Consider the following 22,526-nt stretch of genomic DNA (forward strand, 5'->3'; position numbering starts at 1 on the left):
ATTATTTTTTTATTCAAAATGAAGATGAAAAAATAAATGTAGGCCAGTTTTTTCAAAAGGCATGGCTTTTATTTACAAAAAAAAAGAAGTATGGCCACTCAGTCAACATTGACAACAACATGACTAAATATTCTGTAACAATGTAAACATTTAAAACTTTTAACCTTTAACAAAATTAAAAGTAGCTTATTTGCTTTTTAATGTGCAAATATAAAAGTCAACATCCAGTGCAAATCTTAATATCCTGCAATAGTATAAGCATTTCAAAAGTAAAAGTATTGCTTATTTTGCTTTAAAATGTGCAAAAATAAAGATAAACATCCAACACAAAAAAGTGTAAAACGAAATATTCTGTAACAACAGTGTAAACATTTCAACAAAAGTGAAAGTATTACTTATTTGCTAAAATGTGCAAAAATAAAGATAAACATCCAATACAAAAAAGTGCCAATCTAAATATTCTGGAGCACTGTAAACATTAAGCATTGCTTTTAAAATGTGCAAAATAAACATCCAGTCCAACACAGTACACAATAACCAATTCTACTCATTCCAGTGAGTGACTAACAGTTGTAATGAAGAAAGGTTAGCATGTCTACATGCTCTGCTTCTTTTCATGTTTACAATATTCCCAGCATCTGAAAATAGGCGCTCAGAAGGGGTCGATGTGGCTGGAACTGAGAGGTAATTAGCCTTCACCTCAAGCCAGGACTGCGAGTGAGCTGAGCTGCAGTTTAAGTTTCTAGAAGGTCAACGGGCTCATAGGTATGTTACTAGTAGTTGACTGGGAGGTGTTTATTATCATTTGGGGAGAGTCCGCTGCCTGATGCTCACCTGCTAAACACCTATCTGCTCGACGCTGAAGCGCTGACTACATGCGCTCTGAATACACACTGCTGATTGGCTGGTAACGCTCTGAATACGCACTGCTGATTGGCTGATAATGCTTCGTGTGTACCAATCAGATGGTTGTGTGGGTGGGACAATGCTGCGTGCTGAGACAGAGGCAGAAGGAGCGAAGCAGCTTGTAAAGACTTTAGCAGCTAAAGTTAGCTTTAGCTTAGAAACTCGTTCGGTACACCCCCGATGACGTTGATGACGTCGATGACGTCGACTACGTCGACGCGTTGTTTCAGCCTTATAAGCGTTTTCTTCTCACTCGTGTCCGACCCACACATCTCATTGTCCGTGTTTTTGTCTGCCGCAGGTAATTCCCAGCTGGGTGCGACCATCGTGGACGCCCTGGACACCCTGTACATCATGGGCCTGCACGAGGAGTTCAAGGACGGACAGGAGTGGATTGAACAGAACCTGGACTTCGGCGTGGTGCGTATGTCTGACTTACATGTGTTGGGGAATACTTGGCTACTTGGATGAGGTTGGCAAGCGCCAACCGTGTCATAGCGGCCTTGCTTTGGTTGCGTCATCCAAGCTAGCTGGGCTTGACTGACTAGGGTAAGGCGCAGCAAAGCGGGGAATGAGGAGGAAAATGTCCAGAAACAGGAAAAGCTAGCATGGGAGTTTGTCTTTGGTCATTCAAGCTTTGACAAACCTGCTTGATTGAACGTCAACGTCGCCCATATTGAAACGTTTCACTCTAATAATAATAATAATAATACCTGGGATTTATATAGCACTTTTCTAAGTACCCAAAGTCGCTTTACATGTAGAACCCACCATTCATTCACACCTGGTGGTGGTAAGCTACTTTCATAGCCACAGCTGCCCTGGGGTAGACTGACGGAAGCGTGGCTGCAATTTGCGCCGACGGCCCCTCCGACCACCACCTATCATTCATCATTCAATTCACCGGTGTGAGTGGCACCGGGGGCAAGGGAGAAGTGTCCCGCCCAAGGACACAACGGCAGCAATTTTTTGGATGGTAAGAGGCGGGGAGCGAACCTGCAACCCTCAGGTTTCTGGCACGGTTGCTCTACCACTAAGCCACGCCGCCCCACTCTAATTGTCATAATCATCATACTTCGCCATGCAGAGCAAAAGGCGTCTTCAAGATGTTGTCCAGTTTGCAGTTTAGTCCAAAATCACAAGAAGTCAAAGTTCTGCCCGCATCCTCCAATCATTTTTGGCAGCTTCAGGGTACTTTGATTGTCCGCCAGCATCTTCCAATTTGTCGATACACCAGAGCGACGCTTGCTCCCATAGCGCAGATGTCCTGTTACCATGGTTACGAATAGGTAGATAGAAGGGAAATATAAAGGGTCGCCAGGCACACGGCACTCCACTTCTCCCAACAACCGTTCAGTCAGTACTGGTGTGTTCCCCTGAACCCGAGACCTTGTCAGCTTCTGGTTGGCGTGCAGGTAAGAGACACGTCTAGGACTCACTTCGACAAACTTTTATCGATCCGCAAGGGAGCTAGTTTTGATTTTACAACGATGAAAATCTCGGCAGCAACCTTGATCTGCCGCCGCTCTTTCAGGCGCACATCCAAGCCATGCGGTTGCGGTGCAGGCTCAAAGAGTCCACAGAGAACAAGGCAAAAACACGGTGAGAACAGTAAAGAACTTAAGAGACATTAAAGAGAACAGAGTTGATGCAACCTGCTGCTACCTCCAGCGCAAACTACATCAAACGCAACGAAAAGCCCTCAATGATAAAAACAAAAAATGTGCAAAAACACTCAAACTCAAAAAACTATCTCTGTCTGCAAACACCCTTTTTTATACCTAGCCTATAAACATGGCTACTAACTACATTATTTACCATCAACATTAAAGATGGCTACCTCTCACATTTGAACCCATACGGTATCAATTCCCGGTTATTTAGTGTCTGTTAATAAATATTAATTGTTTGTAATAATCAAATCTAATTTTTATTGGAACATTTAAAAAAAAAAGAGCAGATTATGTTAACTTCTCTCCAGTTATATTTGATTGTTACATTTCTGAGTCAATACCCAGAGGTAGTTTGACGGAGTCCGCTCTCGGGGCTGCTGGAGTGATGGCCTAGTGTTAGTGTGAGGGATGCAACGATATTCAACTATTTTGTGACCAGAATTAGCACCGTTATTATAATCGCAATATTGTTATAATTTTTGTCCTCAAAATTCTACACACAATACCCAATAATGTCAATGTGAAATTATTATTTTGTTTGTTTTTCAGCAAATTTATTAAAAATTAAAAAGTGACATGTACAGTCGTGGTCAAAAGTTTACATACACTTGTAAAGAACATAATGTCATGGCTGTCTTGAGTTTCCAATAATTTCTACAACTCTTATTTTTTTGTGATTGAGTGATTGGATCACATAGTTGTTGGTCACAAAAAACATTCATGAAGTTTGGTTCTTTTATGAATTTATTATGGGTCTACTGAAAATGTGACCAAATCTGCTGGGTCAAAAGTATACATACAGCAATGTTAATATTAGGTTACATGTCCCTTGGCAAGTTTCACTGCAATAAGGCACTTTTGGTAGCCATCCACAAGCTTCTGGTTGAATTTTTAACCACTCCTCTTGACAAAATTGGTGCAGTTCAGCTAAATTTGTTGGTTTTCTGACATGGACTTGTCTCTTCAGCATTGTCCACACGTTTAAGTCAGGACTTTGGGAAGGCCATTCTAAAACCTTAATTCTAGCCTGATTTAGCCATTCCTTTACCACTTTTGACTTGTGTTTGGGGTCATTGTCCTGTTGGAACACCCAACTGCGCCCAAGACCCAACCTCCGGGCTGATGATTTTAGGTTGTCCTGAAGAATTTGGAGGTCATCCTCCTTTTTCATCGTCCTCTTTACTTTCTGTAAAGCACCAGTTCCATTGGCAGCAAAACAGGCCCAGAGCATAATACTACCACCACCACCATGCTTGATGGTAGGAGTTGTGTTCCTGGGATTAAAGGCCTCACCTTTTCTCCTCCAAACATATTGCTGGGTATTGTGGCCAAACAGCAGAATTTTTGTTTCATCTGACCACAGAACTTTCCTCCAGAAGGTATTATCTTTGTCCATGTGATGTCATTGATAATTTTTATTTAAAATGGTAACACTAACCTTTGGGAGTTTTACAGAGGTTAGTATTAATACTGTTTATTGTTGCATTATTATATAGTTTATACAGTTTTTTAGTTAAAGCACAGTACCGTATTTTCCGGACTATAGAGCGCACCGGTATATAAGCCGCACCAACTAAATTTTAGGAAAAACTTTTCCCCACATATTAGCCGCACCGGACTATAAGCCGCAGATACATACGCTGTAAAATTAGTTATTTACACAGAAACTTTAACTTAATATTTAATAATTGTTTATTTACATACCTTAATTGTTTCCAAACAATGTCTATAACCCGACAGTAAAACGGCTGATCAAACAAAACAGAAGTCATCGTCATGGACCCACTAGCTGCGCAAGCTAGCTTTCCAATCACCTAAACAGACTCAATAACTCCACGGTGACGTTTTGGTGAATTTACGAAACTGAAACAATACAAAAAGAATGCCATTGTAAGTTAATAATGCTAACACAGACACTCTGAAACGTGTTAGCATATTAGCTAATACTAATGACGCTAGGTTGATTACATTACGATAGCACATACAAATATGCATGAAAACACTCCTACAGACATTACACATGGGACTGTTTAGTAAGAAAGAATTGTTTTAGTTATATTGTAAAACTTACAAATGCTGCTTGGAGTGATGAATGAAGAATCCATACGAGTAGGAACACTATGGACAGTTGTACTTCTTGTTTAAGGCATTAAAACATAATAACAAAATATGGCGCCTTAGCAAAAACAATAAGACATAATTTTAGTGTGTCTGCTTGGGTTTAATGAAAACTATTGAACACTTTAAAACATTGTGGCCGTCAGCAAAGAAAAATCCATAAATTAGCCGCAGGGTTCAAAGCGTAAGAAAAAAAGAAGCAGCTTATAGTCCAGAATTTAGGGTAATACTTGATGTACCAGCTTTGTATTTACGTTATTAATATTATTATTATACAGTACAGTTATTGTTGGTAGTTTTGTCTGCACACAGACATATTGAATGTTCTCGCCCCTATCACAGATGTTTGATTATCTTTGACGTCTTTGTCCCTGGCGTCGGCTTTTTTATTTATTTTTTTAAACATTCAAGCCGTCTGCCTTCTCTCCTCCTCATCTTTCGCGCTCTGAATTCCCGCCTCGCGTGCATCCTGTCGTTTTGCTCTCTGCCCGCCTGGTCGGGTCAGTTCTCCCGCTGAGTCAGCGATGGCAGATAGCGGCTCACCCCGACACAGATGACAAGGGAGAGGCGGAGTTTAGCGTCTGTCGCAAGAGCAGCTCCGAGCATGAAACCTGCGAGGAAAGTGAACAACCTGAGCCAAATCAATAGGAGTGACAGGAGGATGAGATTGGGCTTGACTCGGAGCGGAGACGTTGATGGGAGGAGAGAGGCCGCCTCGGCGGGGAGCTCAGGTTGACAAGATGAAGAGCTGTGCTGCTGGGATTAGTCTAATGCTCTTACATGCGTGAGGTATTAGCTCACACCACAAACATCTTGCCTACCTCTAATTAATACTCTTTAGACATGGGGGGAGCCGCATTGGACTGGAAAGATTTGGCCACCGGCCGAAAACCGTAAAAAAAGCTTCCGTGAATAAATGTTTTTGAAACATTTTTTTTACTTGTTAATATTATTATTAGTTTTTTTTGTTTTTGTTTTTGTTTTTTGCTGTTTTTATTTTTTTTTATAATTTATTTTTTTATTTTTTTCTCTTGGGAAAAGAGGTGGCATTGTTGGGATATAAACAAAAGTATATTTTGACATTTTGAGCAGACAATAGATGTATGTTGCAGTGTTTCCCACACATTCATTTATTTGTGGCGGCCCGCCATGAAAGAATTACGTCCGCCACAAATAAATTTAAAAAAAATGTAAAATTTTTTTTAAAAAATTAAAAAAAAAATTTCTTTTCTTTTTTTCTTTTTTTTTTGTCCTCTCCAGCTTCTCCGGCAAATCATATAGTTGATGTAGATGCCCATATCGGCTGTTCAGATTTACTTTACAAAAGAGAAGTGTAGGATACTTCTCTTGTTGCCTTATTTGTATTTGACTTTATTAAATGTATTTATATTAGAAACACAACATGTGTATATAACAAAGGGTGCAAAATCTGCAGGCAGTAGGAAACACATGGTTAAGTGTAGGGAGTAAAACTGATGGCAGTCTAAAGTTCAAGATTTTTGGAGCTCTTTGTTCAGTGGATCAGATGTTTGATGAAGCTCTGTGTCTATCTACCACCACTACTTTTTTCTGTTTATTTGTTACTGACTGTGGCAGGACACCGCTGCCTCTGTTTCACTTTATGTTGCTGGTAAATAATATGGTTGTAGTAGTAGGGTAATGTTAAATCATTTAGTATGCACTAATTAAAGGGGCAGAGCTTTGAGACATTTTAGCTTTTATATTTTATAAGATATCTTTTTTGTAATAACCACAATTAATAAATATATTTCAGTGAATAACTTATTGTTCAAATCTGTATATAAATATGTACATAAAGTGTTGTAATTATATTGTAAAATGGATGCATGGATGGATGGACGTTTAAAACAAAACTGTTTTATTAATTCGTAAGTATACATTTTTTGAGCCTTTTTAGAGAAAATCAAATCATTTTAGTAAATTATGCAAATTACTCGATGATGTCATGGTGACCACGCCCATAGCCACGCCCATAGCCACGCCCCCACCACCACAGGTATCTTGGCAGTTTATGGGAAACACTGTGTTGTATGCAAGTACAAACCCCATTTCCATATGAGTTGGGAAATTGTGTTCGATGTAAATATAAACGGAATACAATGATTTGCAAATCATTTTCAACCCATATTCAGTTGAATATGCTACAAAGACAACATATTTGATGTTCAAACTGATAAACATTTTTTTTTTTTTTGCAAATAATCATTAACTTTAGAATTTGATGCCAGCAACACGTGACAAAGAAATTGGGAAAGGTGGCAATAAATACTGATAAAGTTGAGCAATGCTGATCGAACACTTATTTGGAACATCCCACAGGTGAACAGGCAAATTGGGAACAGGTGGGTGCCATGATTGGGTATAAAAGTAGATTCCATGAAATGCTCAGTCATTCACAAACAAGGATGGGGCGAGGGTCACCACTTTGTCAACAAATGCGTGAGCAAATTGTTGAACAGTTTAAGAAAAACCTTTCTCAACCAGCTATTGCAAGGAATTTAGGGATTTCACCATCTACGGTCCGTAATATCATCAAAGGGTTCAGAGAATCTGGAGAAATCACTGCACGTAAGCAGCTAAGCCCGTGACCTTCGATCCCTCAGGCTGTACTGCATCAACAAGCGACATCAGTGTGTAAAGGATATCACCACATGGGCTCAGGAACACTTCAGAAACCCACTGTCAGTAACTACAGTTGGTCGCTACATCTGTAAGTGCAAGTTAAAACTCTCCTATGCAAGGCGAAAAGCGTTTATCAACAAGACCCAGAAACGCCGTCAGCTTCGCTGGGCCTGAGCTCATCTAAGATGGACTGATACAAAGTGGAAAAGTGTTCTGTGGTCTGACGAGTCCACATTTCAAATTGTTTTTGGAATCTGTGGACGTTGTGTCCTCCGGACCAAAGAGGAAAAGAACCATCCGGATTGTTATAGGCGCAAAGTTGAAAAGCCAGCATTTGTGATGGTATGGGGGTGTATTAGTGCCCAAGACATGGGTAACTTACACATCTGTGAAGGCGCCATTAATGCTGAAAGGTACATACAGGTTTTGGAGCAACATATGTTGCCATCCAAGCAGCGTTACCATGGACGCCCCTGCTTATTTCAGCAAGACAATGCCAAGCCTCGTGTTACATCAACGTGGCTTCATAGTAAAAGAGTGCGGGTACTAGACTGGCCTGCCTGTAGTCCAGACCTGTCTCCCATTGAAAATGTGTGGCGCATTATGAAGCCTAAAATACCACAACGGAGACCCCCGGACTGTTGAACAACTTAAGCTGTACATCAAGCAAGAATGGGAAAGAATTCCACCTGAGAAGCTTAAAAAATGTGTCTCCTCAGTTCCCAAACGTTTACTGAGTGTTGTTAAAAGGAAAGGCCATGTAACACAGTGGTGAACATGCCCTTTCCCAACTACTTTGGCACGTGCTGCAGCCATGAAATTCTAAGTTAATTATTATTTGCAAAAAAAAAAAAAAAGTTTATGAGTTTGAACATGAAATATCTTGTCTTTGTCGTGCATTCAATCGAATATGGGTTGAAAAGGATTTGCAAATCATTGTATTCCGTTTATATTTACATCTAACACAATTTCCCAACTCATATGGAAACGGGGTTTGTATGATGTAATGGATAGGAATGTCTGATGCTGGATGTCAATAAAAATAAATAAAAATTACGTGATAACTAGAGATGTCCGATAATGGCTTTTTTACCGATCTTTCGATATTGTATAACTCTTAATTACCGGTACAGATATCAATCAATCAATGTTTATTTATATAGCCCTACATCACAAGTGTCTCAAAGGGCTGTACAAGCCACAACGACATCCTCGGTACAGAGCCCACATACGGGCAAGGAAAACTCACCCCAGTGGGACGTCAATGTGAATGACTATGAGAAACCTTGGAGAGGACCGCATATGTGGGTAACCCCCCCCCCCCCCCCCCCCCCCCCCCCTCTAGGGGAGACCGAAAGCAATGGATGTCGAGTGGGTCTGACATAATATTGTGAAAGTCCAACACATCAGCGAAAGTCCAGTCCATAGTGATACCGATATATACAGTCGTGGAATTAACACATTATTATTATTAGTGGTCCCCGGTGGTTGGGGACCACTGTTTTAAAACACCTTCTTTTCAGGCAGTGGCGATGAAAGCAAATGTGCTCACGCTGGGCCCAAGCAAAGACACCTATATATGAACAAGCTTGTAATAGGGAAAGAAAAAAGGACAAAGTGTTATCAATTTTCCTTCTTTCCAATTTGCACAGTTTGCACACTTTGCAGCAGCTTCATTATTCACAACCTTTGAAGGCCTTTATTGTCGCCCCACTTTGCCGCACTGTTTCATTTAAAGACGCACGTCGCAGCCGCCATCTGTCGCTTCGCGCCGCTTTCTCCGCGCTCAAGGAGGGAGTGGGAGGCGGGGTTACCCGGCTTCCGGTCGCTATGGCAACCGCCTCAGCGTGCCAGTCCGTTTGAACTTGAGGTGGCTGCGGGGAGGCGGAACCAGGCCTGCCTATAAATGCCAGCGTTTGTACACCAAAAAGCTAGCATGCTTTCAGTGCTTTGCTAACATGCTAACAATACTGTAGCATGAGCACAGTTAGCATTAGTGAAATACTAAAATATCTGGATCGAAAAATGTGAACATGCTAACTGTAACATGCGTCAAATATTAAAATGTATTACTCTGGGGTGTGCACATGAGAAATTTGTTTTAAAAAATTGCTAAAAAAAAAAGATAGAATGCTAAGGTTAGCATGGTAAAAGGTATCATTTAAAACACAAGCCTTGAGAGCAGACATTGTACAGTAAGTGAATGTTTTATCATGTTGATAGTTTGTATATCTTGTTTAGCATTTAGCAATACTGTAGCATGCTCACAGTTATCATTAGTGAAATACCAAAATATCTGGCTCAAAAGTGAGATAAAAATCTAGCATGCTAATGTTAGCAAGTTAACATGCATCAAATATTAAAATATATTACTCTGAAGTGTGTACATGAGAAATTTGTTTTAAAAAAAGAAGATGGAATGCTAAGGTTAGCATGCTAACAGGTATCATTTACAACACAAGTATTGAGAGCAGACATTGTACAGTAAGTGATTGTTTTGTTATGTTGATAGTTTTTATATCTTGTTTAGCACTTAGCAAAACTCTAGCATGCTCACTGTTAGCATTAGTGAAATATCAAAATATCTGGCTCAAAAATTAGATACAAATCTAGCATGCTAATGTTAGCATGATAACATGCATCAAATATTAAAATATATTACTCTGAGGTGTGTACATGAGAAATTTGTTTTAAAAAATTGCGTGGGGAAAAAAAGGTAGAATGCTAAGGTTAGCATGCTAACAGGTATCATTTAAAACACAAGTCTTGAGAGCAGACATTGTACAGTAAGTGAATGTTTTATCACGTTGATAGTTTGTATATCTTGTTTAGCACTTAGCAATACTGTAGCATGCTCACTGTTAGCATTAGTAAAATATCAAAAGATCTGGCTCAAAAATTAGATAAAAAATCTAGCATGCTAATATTAGCATGTTAACATGCATCAAATATTAAGATATATTACTCTGAGGTGTGTACATGACAAATTTGTTTTAAAAAATTGCTAAAAAGAACAGGTACCACTCGTCAACAACAAAAATTTGACGCCGAAGTGCATACCTGCAAAGTTAGCAAAAAAAGCTAGCGTACTAACGTTAAAATGCTAACATGTAGCACTCGTCAACAACAAAAATTTGACGCCGAAGTGCAAACCTGCAAATTTAGCAAAAATAGCTAGCGTACTAACGTTAGAATGCTAACAGGTAGCATTCGTCAACAAACGAAATATTTGACGCTGAAGTGCATACCTGCAAAGCTAGCAAAAAAAAAACCTAGCGAACTAACGTTAGAATGCTAACAGGTAGCATTCGTCAACAAACAAAATATTTGACGCTGCGGTGCATACCAGCAAAGCGAGCAAAACAAAGCTAGGGTACTATCGTTAGAATGCTAACAGGTAGCATTAGCCAACAACAAAATATTTGACGCCGAGGTTAATGCTAGCATGCTAATGTTACAATGCTAAGGGTTGTGCCACGGGTTTTAAAGAAAATGAGCTGGGGGGCCGATAATGGTCACCCTTTATTTTCGAAAGTAGCTTTTAAATGGACGATGAGGAAGTGACTGGAGCTGACCTGGACAAGTGTTGTCCCAGCAGAAGCATTCGGTTTCCTCGCCGGGTAAGCGGAGACGCGGCGATCAATGTGTGAGGTGTTCTCCTCCCGTCTGCGTCAGAGCTCTGACAAGCTAAGCAGAGTCCAGACGCCACACCCCGTCTCGCTCATTGCGCCCGTTCTCCGCTTACCTTTCCCTCCAGAGGCCCATCGATGTAAAACGAGGAACGTTGTGTTCCCCCGGAGACGCCTGGGCCGTGTCGGGAGTTTCCACGGCTTGTTTGGCAAAATGCTGACGCGGCGCCGTGGTGACGTGTTTGCTGCAACAGCCGTGTCATAAACAGACAAATTAGTTGCGTTTATGCTCAGGTTTCGCTGTGCTTTGCAAACATGGTAATTGGGGGCTCACCTCCCTCGACACACACACACACTTTTAACAGCCTCCAGCTATAATCAGCTTTGGTTCCATTAGAGCAGGGGTGTCAAAGTCAAATGGACGGAGGGCCAAATAAAAAATTTAGCTACAAGCCGAGGGCCGGACTGTTCGAATGTTCATTGAAAAATTTTTAAATGACGCATATAGTCTAGTGAACCTAATTGAACCTACTGAAAACCTAACAAATATATTCCAATATGATCAGATAAATAAAGCAATATTTTCTTATGGCTCTGTCAGTAATCTTTAATTTTCAACAGACACAAAAGACAAATTTCCTTTATATAAAAATCCCCATAACATGAACATTAAATGAAAGAAACCGGTATTCAAGGCACCATCAGTAGCCTATATTTTCTATTTTAGCAAAAGTGGGCTAAATTTACTTCAAAGAAAAAAACAATAATAGCAATTTTCTATCATCCACTCAACTGAAATATTTTTAAAATATAATTAAATTGAAATACAATAAAATAAAGTGCAAAAATCTATAAATCAAAAACAACACTTTGTTTAAGGAGAAGTAACATGCAGTGAAAACAAATATTAAACTTTAACTTTTAAACTTGAATTGAGTAAAAACTCTAAATATGTGATTGCACAGTAATGTTCACATTAAACCCCCCTCCTCCCTCCGTGGGAGGGAGGCGAGTTGGGTGCCCGAAACCCCCCGCTGGTTTCGGCCCGCCCCTTGGCGCGCGTGGCACGGCGGGCTCCGCGACCCGACGGCTGGCCCTCGTGGCTTGACGGCGGGCGCGTCCCGACGGGCCGCGTGTAGGGGTCAAACGCAGAAGTCTCAGGGCCTCGTGGTGAGGGGGTGGCCTGCGGGTTTCGGCCCGCTTGACCCCCCCGCTCCGCTTGGCGCGCGCGGCACATGACGGGTTCCGCCACCGACGCTCGGGCTGCAGCCCGACGGTGGTGCGGGCCCGGCGGTGACGCGCGGTTTGGGGAAACAAAGCAGAAGTCTCAGGGCCTCGGGGCCGGGTTTCGGCCCGCCCCCTTGGCGCGCGTGGCACGGCGGGCTCCGCGACTGACGGCCGGGCTGCAGCCCTTCGGCCGGCAGGCGCGTCCCGGCGGGCCGCTCGCCCCCTTTCGGAACCTTGGACCGGCATCCGCTTGGTGCGTGTAAAAGATCTGCGGTCTAAAAAAAAAAAAAAAAAAAAAAAAAAAAAAAAGATCTGCGGTCTGCGGGCCGGTTCTAATAATAAATCAAGATCATCCCAAGGGCCGTAAAAAACCTTCTCGCGGGCCGGATATGGCCCGCGGGCCTTGACTCTGACATATGTGCATTAGAGGAAGGATTTCTCCATTAAATTTGCGATGGTGACACTCAGGTGACACGTGACTAAAAGGGGAAATGAGGTCATCCCGTTATAATTTACAGTATTCTATTTGATTCATGTACGATTTATTATACGGTGAACGGCTGGTGTCAAAATCAAGGCCGCCACATCATTTTATATGGCCCGCCCATAATATAAGTACCGTATTTTCCGCACTATAGGGCGCACCGGATTATAAGGCGCACCTTCAATGAACGGCATATTTCAAAACTTTGTTCATATATAAGGCGCACCGGATTATAAGGCGCATAGAATAGACCAGGGGTGGGCAATTAATTTTTACCGGGGGCCGCATGAGCAACCCGAGCACTGCTGGAGGGCCACACCGACAATATTTCAATTAAATTTTACTTAAATTATTTTTTATACACCGTAAGATAGATAATAATAATAATAATATTTTCATTTAACCTAATTGATCTTTATACAAAAGCAGATGGCTTTTGATGGTTTTATTTTTAACACTTTCTTACACAATGCTTCCTGATGTATAATACAATGCAAAAATTTCAATTTCTGTCACTTTATCCTGCATCCTCTTTGTTGTGAACGTAGCACGCCTGCAAGGTGATTGGCGAAGAAGAAGGAAGCATTGCTGTTGCGGAAATGAGGAGTGAGGATAGATGTGCGTGTGGAAAGAACAAGATAAGTTGAGCTGTGTTAGTATAGGTTGCTCAATAAAAGTTTAAAAAGAGCGTCAGACTTGGTGTGCACTTCTTCTGGACGCTACAAATGATGTCAGAAGTGGGATGAAATGCCTCCCAGTTCGCCTTGCCATCAAACCTGGGAGTCTTCATTGAGGGCGGAATTTCTCTCTCTCTCTCTCTCTCTCTCTCTCTCTCTCTCTCTCTCTCTCTCTCTCTGCGGCGAGCTCCTCACGTGGCACGTACCTCCCGGCTGAGCACACAAACAGCGCAGTATGCGCAAAGTTTTACTTCTGACACCAATTGTAGCGTCCAGAAGAAGTGCACACCAAGTCTGACGCTCTTTTTAAACTTTTATTGAGCAACCTATACTAACACAGCTCAACTTATCTCGTTCCTTCCACACGCACGTCCATCCTCACTCCTCATTTACGCAACTCAAGAAGACAACATCAACTTCAGCAGGTCGTTACACTATATTCTTTAAACACAGCAACCTGTGTACCACAAATTAAGCACGGGGCTTTACTTTTACTTGGCAGTCCATGTCTTGTTGAAAACACGCTATTCGTCATCAACTTTTCTTTTTTTAGCGTCTCGGGGATAACCGGGCATCACTTGTCGCTGTGCTCACAGGACATACGCCCATAAATAACACTTTTCAAAATAAAAGCAGCACAGTTGTATTGCACGCACGACATTGATGTTTTTTTTAATTTATTTTGTCATTTGTGACTGCCGCTGCGCGCACGAGCATACGTCCACACGGAAGTAATACAAATAACGCTTTTCAAAACAAAAGCAGCACCGTTGTATTGCACACTCAAAATAGATACTTTTTTAAAATTTATTTTGTAATTTATGATTGGCCTCATGCGGGCCGGACAGGGACGTACAAAGGGCCGGATGCGGCCCACGGGCCGCAGAATGCCCAGGTCTGGAATAGACGCTACAGTAGAGGCTGGGGTTACGTTATGCATCCATTAGATAGAGCTGCGCTAAAGGGAATGTCAACAAAACAGTCAGATAGGTCAGTCAAACTTTATTAATAGATTACAAACCAGCGTTCTGACAACTCCGTTCACTCCCAAAATGAATAAACAGCTGTTTTATTATTTTCCCCGAGGTAAAGTCAGTGACGTGGTGTTTCGTTTATCTTTTAACAACAGCAAGGTATAACATGTAGTGCAACATTTATATCACATACTGGAGGGGAACTTTTCCTCCATTCAATAAACGCGTACAAAACAGTCTGATACTGTTACGGTAAATCAAACATTAGTGCAATCACAATATAGTAACACTCGAAATAGTGCAGAATCCCTCGAATTCTTCTTCTTCAGTGTCCGAATTAAACAGTTGGTGCATGCTGGGATATATGACGTCTTCGACGAGACGGAAGTCTTCAGTAATGGAGTCAGTGTCAATTCCTGCCTTCCTGAAAGCGTGTCCCTTAATAGGAGCCATTTTGGGGTCTTTACATAAACACACAAATGGAAATGAAGCGGCACGCCTCGCGCAGTCATATATCCCAGCATGCACCGCGCGCTTCTCCTTCTACAGGGGAAAATGAAGTCGGCGTAGTTACCGTAGTTGCGAGACCTGTTGTGGCTCAATATTGGTCCATATATAAGGCGCACCAGATTATAAGGTGCACTGTCAGCTTTTGAGAAAATTTGAGGTTTTTAGGTGCGCCGTATAGTGCGGAAAATACGGTATTTATCTTTTCCTGTTAAATGTATTAATAATATATGTATTATTATAATTATATTAATATATTTATTAATAAATATTTATTATATTTAATTTAGAGATGTCTGATAATGGCTTTTTTGCCATTATCCGATATTACGACATTGTCCAACTCTGAATTACCGATTCCGATATCAACTGATACCGATATATACAGTCGTGGAATCGACACATTATTATGCCTAATTTTGTTGTGATGCCCCGCTGGATGCATTAAACAATGTAACTTTGCCATTAATTGATTAACGTGGACCCCGACTTAAACAAGTTGAAAAACGTATTGGTGTGTTACCATTTAGTGGTCAATTGTACGGAATATGTACTGTACTGTGCAATCTACTAATACAAGTTTCAATCAATCAATCAAAAACAAGGTTTTCCAAAATAAAACAACAACTTCAACTCCAGTTATGGAAAAAAGTGCCAACCTGGCACTGCCATATTTATTATTGATGTCACAAAGTGCATTATTTTTTTTAACATGCCTCAAAACAACAGCTTGGAATTTGGGACATGCTCTCCCTGAGATAATCCTAATACCCACTACAACTATGGGAAATACTATACTTTGACTTTCACAAAGTGCATTATTTTTTAATTTTTTTTAAACATGCCTCAAAACAACAGCTACAAAAACAATGAAGGCACACAGCTTCAGTCCAGAGTATACTAGAGCATACTTGCCAACCTTGAGAACTTCGGGAGATGGGGGGGCGGGGTTTGGTGGTAGCGGGGGGTGTATATTGTAGCGTCGCGGAAGAGTTAGTGCTGCAATGGGTTCTGGGTATTTGTTCTGTTGTGTTTATGTTGTGTTACGGTGCGGATGTTCTCCCGCGATGTGTTTGTCATTCTTGTTTGGTGTGGGTTCACAGTGTGGCGCATATTTGCAATAGTGTTAAAGTTGTTTATGCGGTCACCCTCAGTGTGACCTGTATGGCTGTTGATCAAGTATGCCTTGCATTCACTTATGCGTGTGTGTATAAGCCGCATATATTACGTGACTGGGCCGGCACGCTGTTAGTATGGAGGAAAAGCGGATGTGACGGCAGGTTGTAGAGGACGCTAAAGGCAGTGCCTTTAAGGCACGCCCCCAATAATGTTGTCCGGGTGGAAATCAGGAGAATGGTTGCCCCGAGAGATTTTCGGGAGGGGCACTGAAATTCGGGAGTCTCCCGGGAAAATCGGGAGGTTGAAACCGATACCGATAATTTTCGATGTAAATGTTTATTTACATACCGTAACTTAATTGTTTCCAAACGGTGTCTGTAACACGGCAGTAAAACGGCAGATCAAACAAAACAAAAGTCATCGTCATGAACCCACTAGCTACGCAAGCTAGCTCTTCAATCAGCTAAACAGACTCAATAACTCCACAATGTCGTTTTGGTGAATTTACTGAGGAATTTGTGAAACTGAAATACAACAAGAATGCCATTGTAAGTTAATAATACTAACACAGATACTCGTAAACGTGTTAGCATTTTAGCTAATGCTAACAACGCTAGTTTCATTACATTACGATAGCACGTACAAATATTCGTGAAAACATTCCTACAGACATCACACATGGAACGGTTTAGTAACTAATAATTGTTTTAGTTATGCTATAAAACTTGCAAACGTTGCTTGGAGTGATAAATGAAGAATCCATTAGAGTAGAACGTTACAGACGACTTAGAAGACGGAACGGCACTTCTACTTCCAGTTGAAAGCTCAGTCTAAACAGAAGGGCGCTGCAGCAGCTTCAATGAGTGAACCCATCCAAAAGATGGCGCCGAACAATAACACACCTTTTCAGTGTCTTTACTTATGTTTAATCAAAACTATTTACATTATTGCTATCAGGAAAGAAAAATCCATAATTTAGCCGCACCGCTTTATAAGCCGCAGGGTTCAAAGTGTTGGAAAAAAGCAGCGGCTTGTAGTCCAGAATTTACGGTAATAATGCACAAATGTTATATTATCAGTTATACGTCAAACTGTGCTGTGAAGCATCCATCCATCCATTTTATACCGCGTGTCCCTTTAATTACAATATATTTTACAGTGAAAGTCTGGCGTCGAAGCTGCCGTTTTTTTTTTACCTTTTAAAAAAAACAGTTGTTTTTTTTAACTACGTATTAATATAAATGGAAAAACCAAACCACATTTTTTTACGGTAAAATCCTGCCAACTCATCTGCCTTTTTATATCGTAAAAAAAACCTGTGGTACCGTTTTTTTCCATTCCGTTTTTTACTATAGATTTGACTGTTTTGGGGGGTTTTTAGCGCATATTTATGTAAATGTAAAAACAGAACCACAGGTTTTTTTTACAGTAAAATTCTGCCAACTTAAATGTCATTTTTTTAATCGTTAAAAAAACCCGGTGGTACGTTTTTTTGTTTTTTTTCATTTACAGTTTTTTTCCCCCATAAATTTGTGTTTTTTTTTTACCACCTATTACTAAAAATGTAATAACAGAACCACCTTTTTTTTAACGGTAAACTTCTGCTAACTTAGCTGCCTTTTTTTTTTTTTTTTTACCGTTAAAAAACTGTGGTAACGTTTTTACATTTACAGTTTAAAGTTTTACTGTAATTGGTAAAACAGAACCAGTTTTTGTACAGTAAAATTCTGCCAACTTAAGTGCCATTTTTTACCATTAAAAAAAACGGTAATACCGCTTTATTGCATTTACTTTTTTTTTTTCACCATAAATTTTATGGTATTTTTTACCGCACGTATTATTGAAAATGGAAAAACAGAACCACAGTTTTTTTGCAGTAAAATTCTGCCAACTTAGCTGTCTTTTTTTTTTTTTTTACTGTGATACTGTTTTTACATTTACAGTAATTCACTGTAAAAACAACAACAACAAAAACATGCAGATCAGTTAGCAGTATTTTACTGTACAAATAACAGTGGGACTGTTTTTATATTTACATATTGTATTATTTTTTGGTCATCCTCCTGAAAATAATCTTTGTGATGAACACACGCTTGCATCTCATTTGACAAGGTTTATTCCGATAAACTGTAAGTAGGTTAGATATCTTTATTGAAACACGATTAAGAGTAAGTTTACTAATTCGGTACGAATATTTGACAAGGCCCCGGGTTCCTCTGTAGTGGAAAAGTTGGGCCACCGGGTGGAAAAAGCTTAAGAACCCCTGATCTCGAATGACTTGCATTGTGTTTTTCTGTTTTCCCAGAATGCCGAGGTGTCCGTGTTTGAGGTCAACATCCGCTTCATCGGAGGCTTGCTGGCGGCGTACTACCTGTCGGGGCAGGAGGTCAGTACTCACAACTACAAGAGCAGAACTGGTATCGTTGTCAACCATACTGTGATAATATTCCTCCTTTACATGCTGATAAACGGCCACTAGAGGGCTGAGTTGGATTTTTTTTTTGTCAAATCCAATCTTTTTAGTTGCCGTTCATGATACAAAATAATGCAATGTTTAATGTGAATGCAACCTGAACTGTATGCGGACTAGGGTTGTCCCGACACCAGTATTTTGGTACCGGTACCAAATTGTATTTCGATACTTTTCAAAATAAAGGGGACCAGAACAAAATGTCATTAAAAACTTACGATACATTAACGATACGTTTCTTATCGCAATCAAGTAAGAATGTATGCATTAAATAAAATATACTAAAACATACTAGACAACTTGTCTTTTAATAAGTAAACAAAGGCTTCTAATTTTCTGCTGACGTATGCAGTAACATATTGTGTCATTTGTCATTCTATTATTTTATCAACATTATGATGGATTATTAATCTACTTGTTCATTTACTGTTAATATCTGCTTACTTTCTGTTTTAACATGTTCTATCCACACCTGTGTTCAAATGTAATAATTACTTGTTCTTCTATTGTTTGATACTTTACATTAGTTTTGGCTGATTTTAGGCCTGGGCCGATAACTGTTTCCAAAACATCCAAAAAAGTCACTAGATTTGTCGCTAGTGACTTTTGAGAAAGAAAGTCAGTAAGGGGAGTTGATTTAGCGCAGGGGTGTCCAAAGTGTGGCCCGGGGGCCATTTCCGGCCCGCAGCTAATGTTTTACCGGCCCGCGGCACATCATTCTAAAAATACTAAAAAAATGTTTAAAAAAACATTAAAAAGTAGAATAAAAGAGCAAATAGGTGAGATGCAACGAGAAAAAGTTGCATTGTTGACTCTAATAACACCATTTTTTTAGATAATTTCTCAAAAAATAGTGAATCAAAATCAATGTTGCTATGAATTATTGACTGATTCAAGGACAAAAAGGACATAAATACAACAAACAAAAAAACATGAAAAATATGAAAATTATTTAAAAAAATACATATTAATTATATACTAATGCTAATTATATTAATTTATTATATCGATTGTTATTACAAATATACTAAACTAATTACACTATAGATTATCTGAAGCTGATATAGAGATTTAAGTGTTGAATGTAAAAAATAAAAAAGCATGACCTTTTTATGAGTGGGGCACTTTTAGATCCCCAAGAATTTTAGTGGAATTAAAAACACCTGTCTTTGCTAAAAAAAAAAAAGAAAAAAAAAGAATAAATTCAAATCAATTTTGCTATGGATTATTGACCTATTTAGGGATCCAATTACTTCACTTCAAATATTCCACTTTGAAAATCTTTTTGGGAAAAATATTGTATATTTTGTATTTTTACCCCCAAAAATAGGGTTTTTACAAAAAAATAAAAATAAAATAAATACATAAATAAAAATAAAAAATATATATATTCACCTGAAGTTGAATTAGAGATTCAAGCGTTTAATAAAAAAAATAATATATGACTTATTTTTAACCTTTTAAGACTGAAACCCTTCTGGGTCCCTCAGACCTAACTTGAGGGAGCCCCAAAGGTTAAAAAAAAACAGAAGTGTATATTGTGTTGGTTTTGAAAATGAAAAAATATCAAAATGGCCCCCGCGTGCTTTGATTTTTCAGTGTGCGGCCCTCAGTGGAAAAAGTTTGGACACCCCTGATTTAGCGAGAAAGTCGCCAAGTTGACAACACTGAGGTGTGTGAAAGAGAGAGACGCAAAGACCCGCCTTACGTTGCTTCTGATTGGTTTACATTGCGTGGTGCCTTCTTTGGTTGGCTAGATTTAGGCACAATAATTTATGGATTGGTCTGGGATTGGTTATTTCTGTCAATCAATCGGTACTCGAACTACAACATGTCGGGAAGAAAAAAAAGTTTATTATTGTAAAACAAATATAGTGTAGTGAATGGGGAAATACATACAAGTAGTAAATGTTCAAAGAATAATACAAATTGATGCATAGATCTGAAGAAAATCTACAGATTTAAGCCCTGAAAATAAAAATAACATTATTATCTGGCCTATTTTTTAACACCATTATGAGTGGGGGCCTTTTGGATCCTTGAGAACTTATTTCAAACTGCCATTTAAAAAAAAATTAAATTTACCAAAATCAACGTTGTCACGATTGTTGAATTACTTCACATGAAATATTCCACTTTTAACATTTTTGGGGAGAAAATATTGCATATTTTGTATTGTCCTTATAGGGGTTTTGACAAAAACGGCTTAAAACAAACCAAAAAAAACAACGCAAAATGTATAGATCTGAAGTTGATCTATAGATATTTAGGCGTTGAAAGTAAAAAAAAAAAACATCAATATGTGACTACCGTATTTTTCGGACTATAAGTCGCTCCGGAGTATACGTCGCACCGGCCGAAAATGCACAATAAAGAAGGAAAAAAACATATATACGTCGCACTGGAGTATAAGTCGCCTTTTTGGGGGAAATTTATTCGATAAAATCCAACACCAAGAATAGACATTTGAAAGGCAATTTAAAATAAATAAAGAATAGTGAACAACAGGCTGAATAAGTGTACGTTATATGAGGCATAAATAACCAACTGAGAACGTGCCTGGTGTGTTAACGTAACATATTTTGGTAAGAGTCATTCAAATAACTATAACATATAGAACATGCTATACGTTTACCAAACAATCTGTCACTCCCGATCGCTAAATCCCATGAAATCTTCCTCCCCGGTGTCGCCTCTGGTATGTCCTTTCTTTCTGCTGCTCGATTGCCGTTCTCTGCTGCATATTTCACTACGTCCAGCTTGTAATCTGCAGTATATGATTTCCTTTTCGGTGCCATTTTAGTTCAGCACTTCTCAGTTTTTATAAGTTACTGCCAATGTTGATGTGATCCATTTTAATAGCTACGGCAGTAGCATACAGCATATAGCAGTTAGCATCCCATGACCCACAATGCACTTCAGCCATGACCCTCCCCCGCCAAATTCTTATTGGTTGACGTGTGAGTGACGATTGCTGACGTGTGTGTGACGATTGCTGCCATTTGCTTCGTCTCTTACGCGAATAAGATAAATAATATTATTTGATATTTTACGGTAATGTGTTAATAATTTCTCACATAAGTCGCTCCGGAGTATACGTCGCACCCACGGCCAAACTATGAAAAAAACTGCGACTCATAATACGAAAAATACGGTACTTTTTAACATTTTAATGACTGAGACTAAGGCTGCAGCTAACGATTATTTTTCTATCGATTAATCTATTGATTATTTTTTCGATTAATCGGTTAATCTATAGATTATTTTTTCGATTAATCTATAGATTATTTTTCCTTTTACCGATTATTTTTTTATTCAAAATGAGGATGAAAAAATAAATGTAGGCCAATTTTTTCAAAAGGCATGGCTTTTATTTACAAAAAAAAGAAGTTTGGCCACTCAGTCAACATTGACAACAACATGACTAAATATTCTGTAACAATGTAAACATTTAAAACTTTTAACATTTAACAAAATTGAAAGTAGCTTATTTGCTTTTTAATGTGCAAATATAAAAGTCAACATCAAGTGCAAATCTTAATATTCTGCAATAGTATAAGCATTTCAAAAGTAAAAGTATTGCTTATTTTGCTTTAAAATGTGCAAAAATAAAGATAAACATCCAATACAAAAAAGTGCAAAACGAAATATTCTGTAACAACAGTGTAAACATTTCAACAAAAGTGAAAGTATTGCTTATTTGCTCAAATGTGCAAAAATAAAGATAAACATCCAATACAAAAAAGTGCCAATCTAAATATTCTGGAGCACTGTAAACATTAAGTATTGCTTTTAAAATGTGCAAAATAAACATCCAGTCCAACACAGTACACAATAACCAATTCTACTCATTCCAGTGAGTGACTAACAGTTGTAATGAAGAAAGGTTAGCATGTTTACATGCTCTGGTTCTTTTCTTGTTTACAATATTCCCAGCAGCTGAAAATAGGCGCTCAGAAGGGGTCGATGTGGCTGGAACTGAGAGGTAATTAGCCTTCACCTCAAGCCAGGACTGCGAGTGAGCTGAGCTGCAGTTTAAGTTTCTAGAAGGTCAACGGGCTCATAGTGATGTTACTAGTAGTTGACTGGGAAGTGTTTA

The 22,526-nt window shown here is 39.2% G+C and overlaps 1 protein-coding gene across 1 annotated transcript in view; it reads left to right on the forward strand.

Moving 5' to 3' along the window:
- man1a2 (mannosidase, alpha, class 1A, member 2) overlaps positions 1-22,526 on the forward strand; it is a 170,929-nt gene that overhangs the window by 96,478 nt on the left and 51,925 nt on the right. Inside the window, exons 5-6 of the mRNA XM_062061528.1 lie at positions 1,208-1,326; positions 18,263-18,343. Of these exons, the coding sequence (XP_061917512.1) occupies positions 1,208-1,326; positions 18,263-18,343 (200 nt within the window). The remainder of the gene's footprint in view (positions 1-1,207; positions 1,327-18,262; positions 18,344-22,526) is intronic.

This window comes from Entelurus aequoreus, linkage group LG10 (assembly GCF_033978785.1).
Source record: "Entelurus aequoreus isolate RoL-2023_Sb linkage group LG10, RoL_Eaeq_v1.1, whole genome shotgun sequence".
In the NCBI taxonomy this organism is placed as follows: domain Eukaryota; kingdom Metazoa; phylum Chordata; class Actinopteri; order Syngnathiformes; family Syngnathidae; genus Entelurus; species Entelurus aequoreus.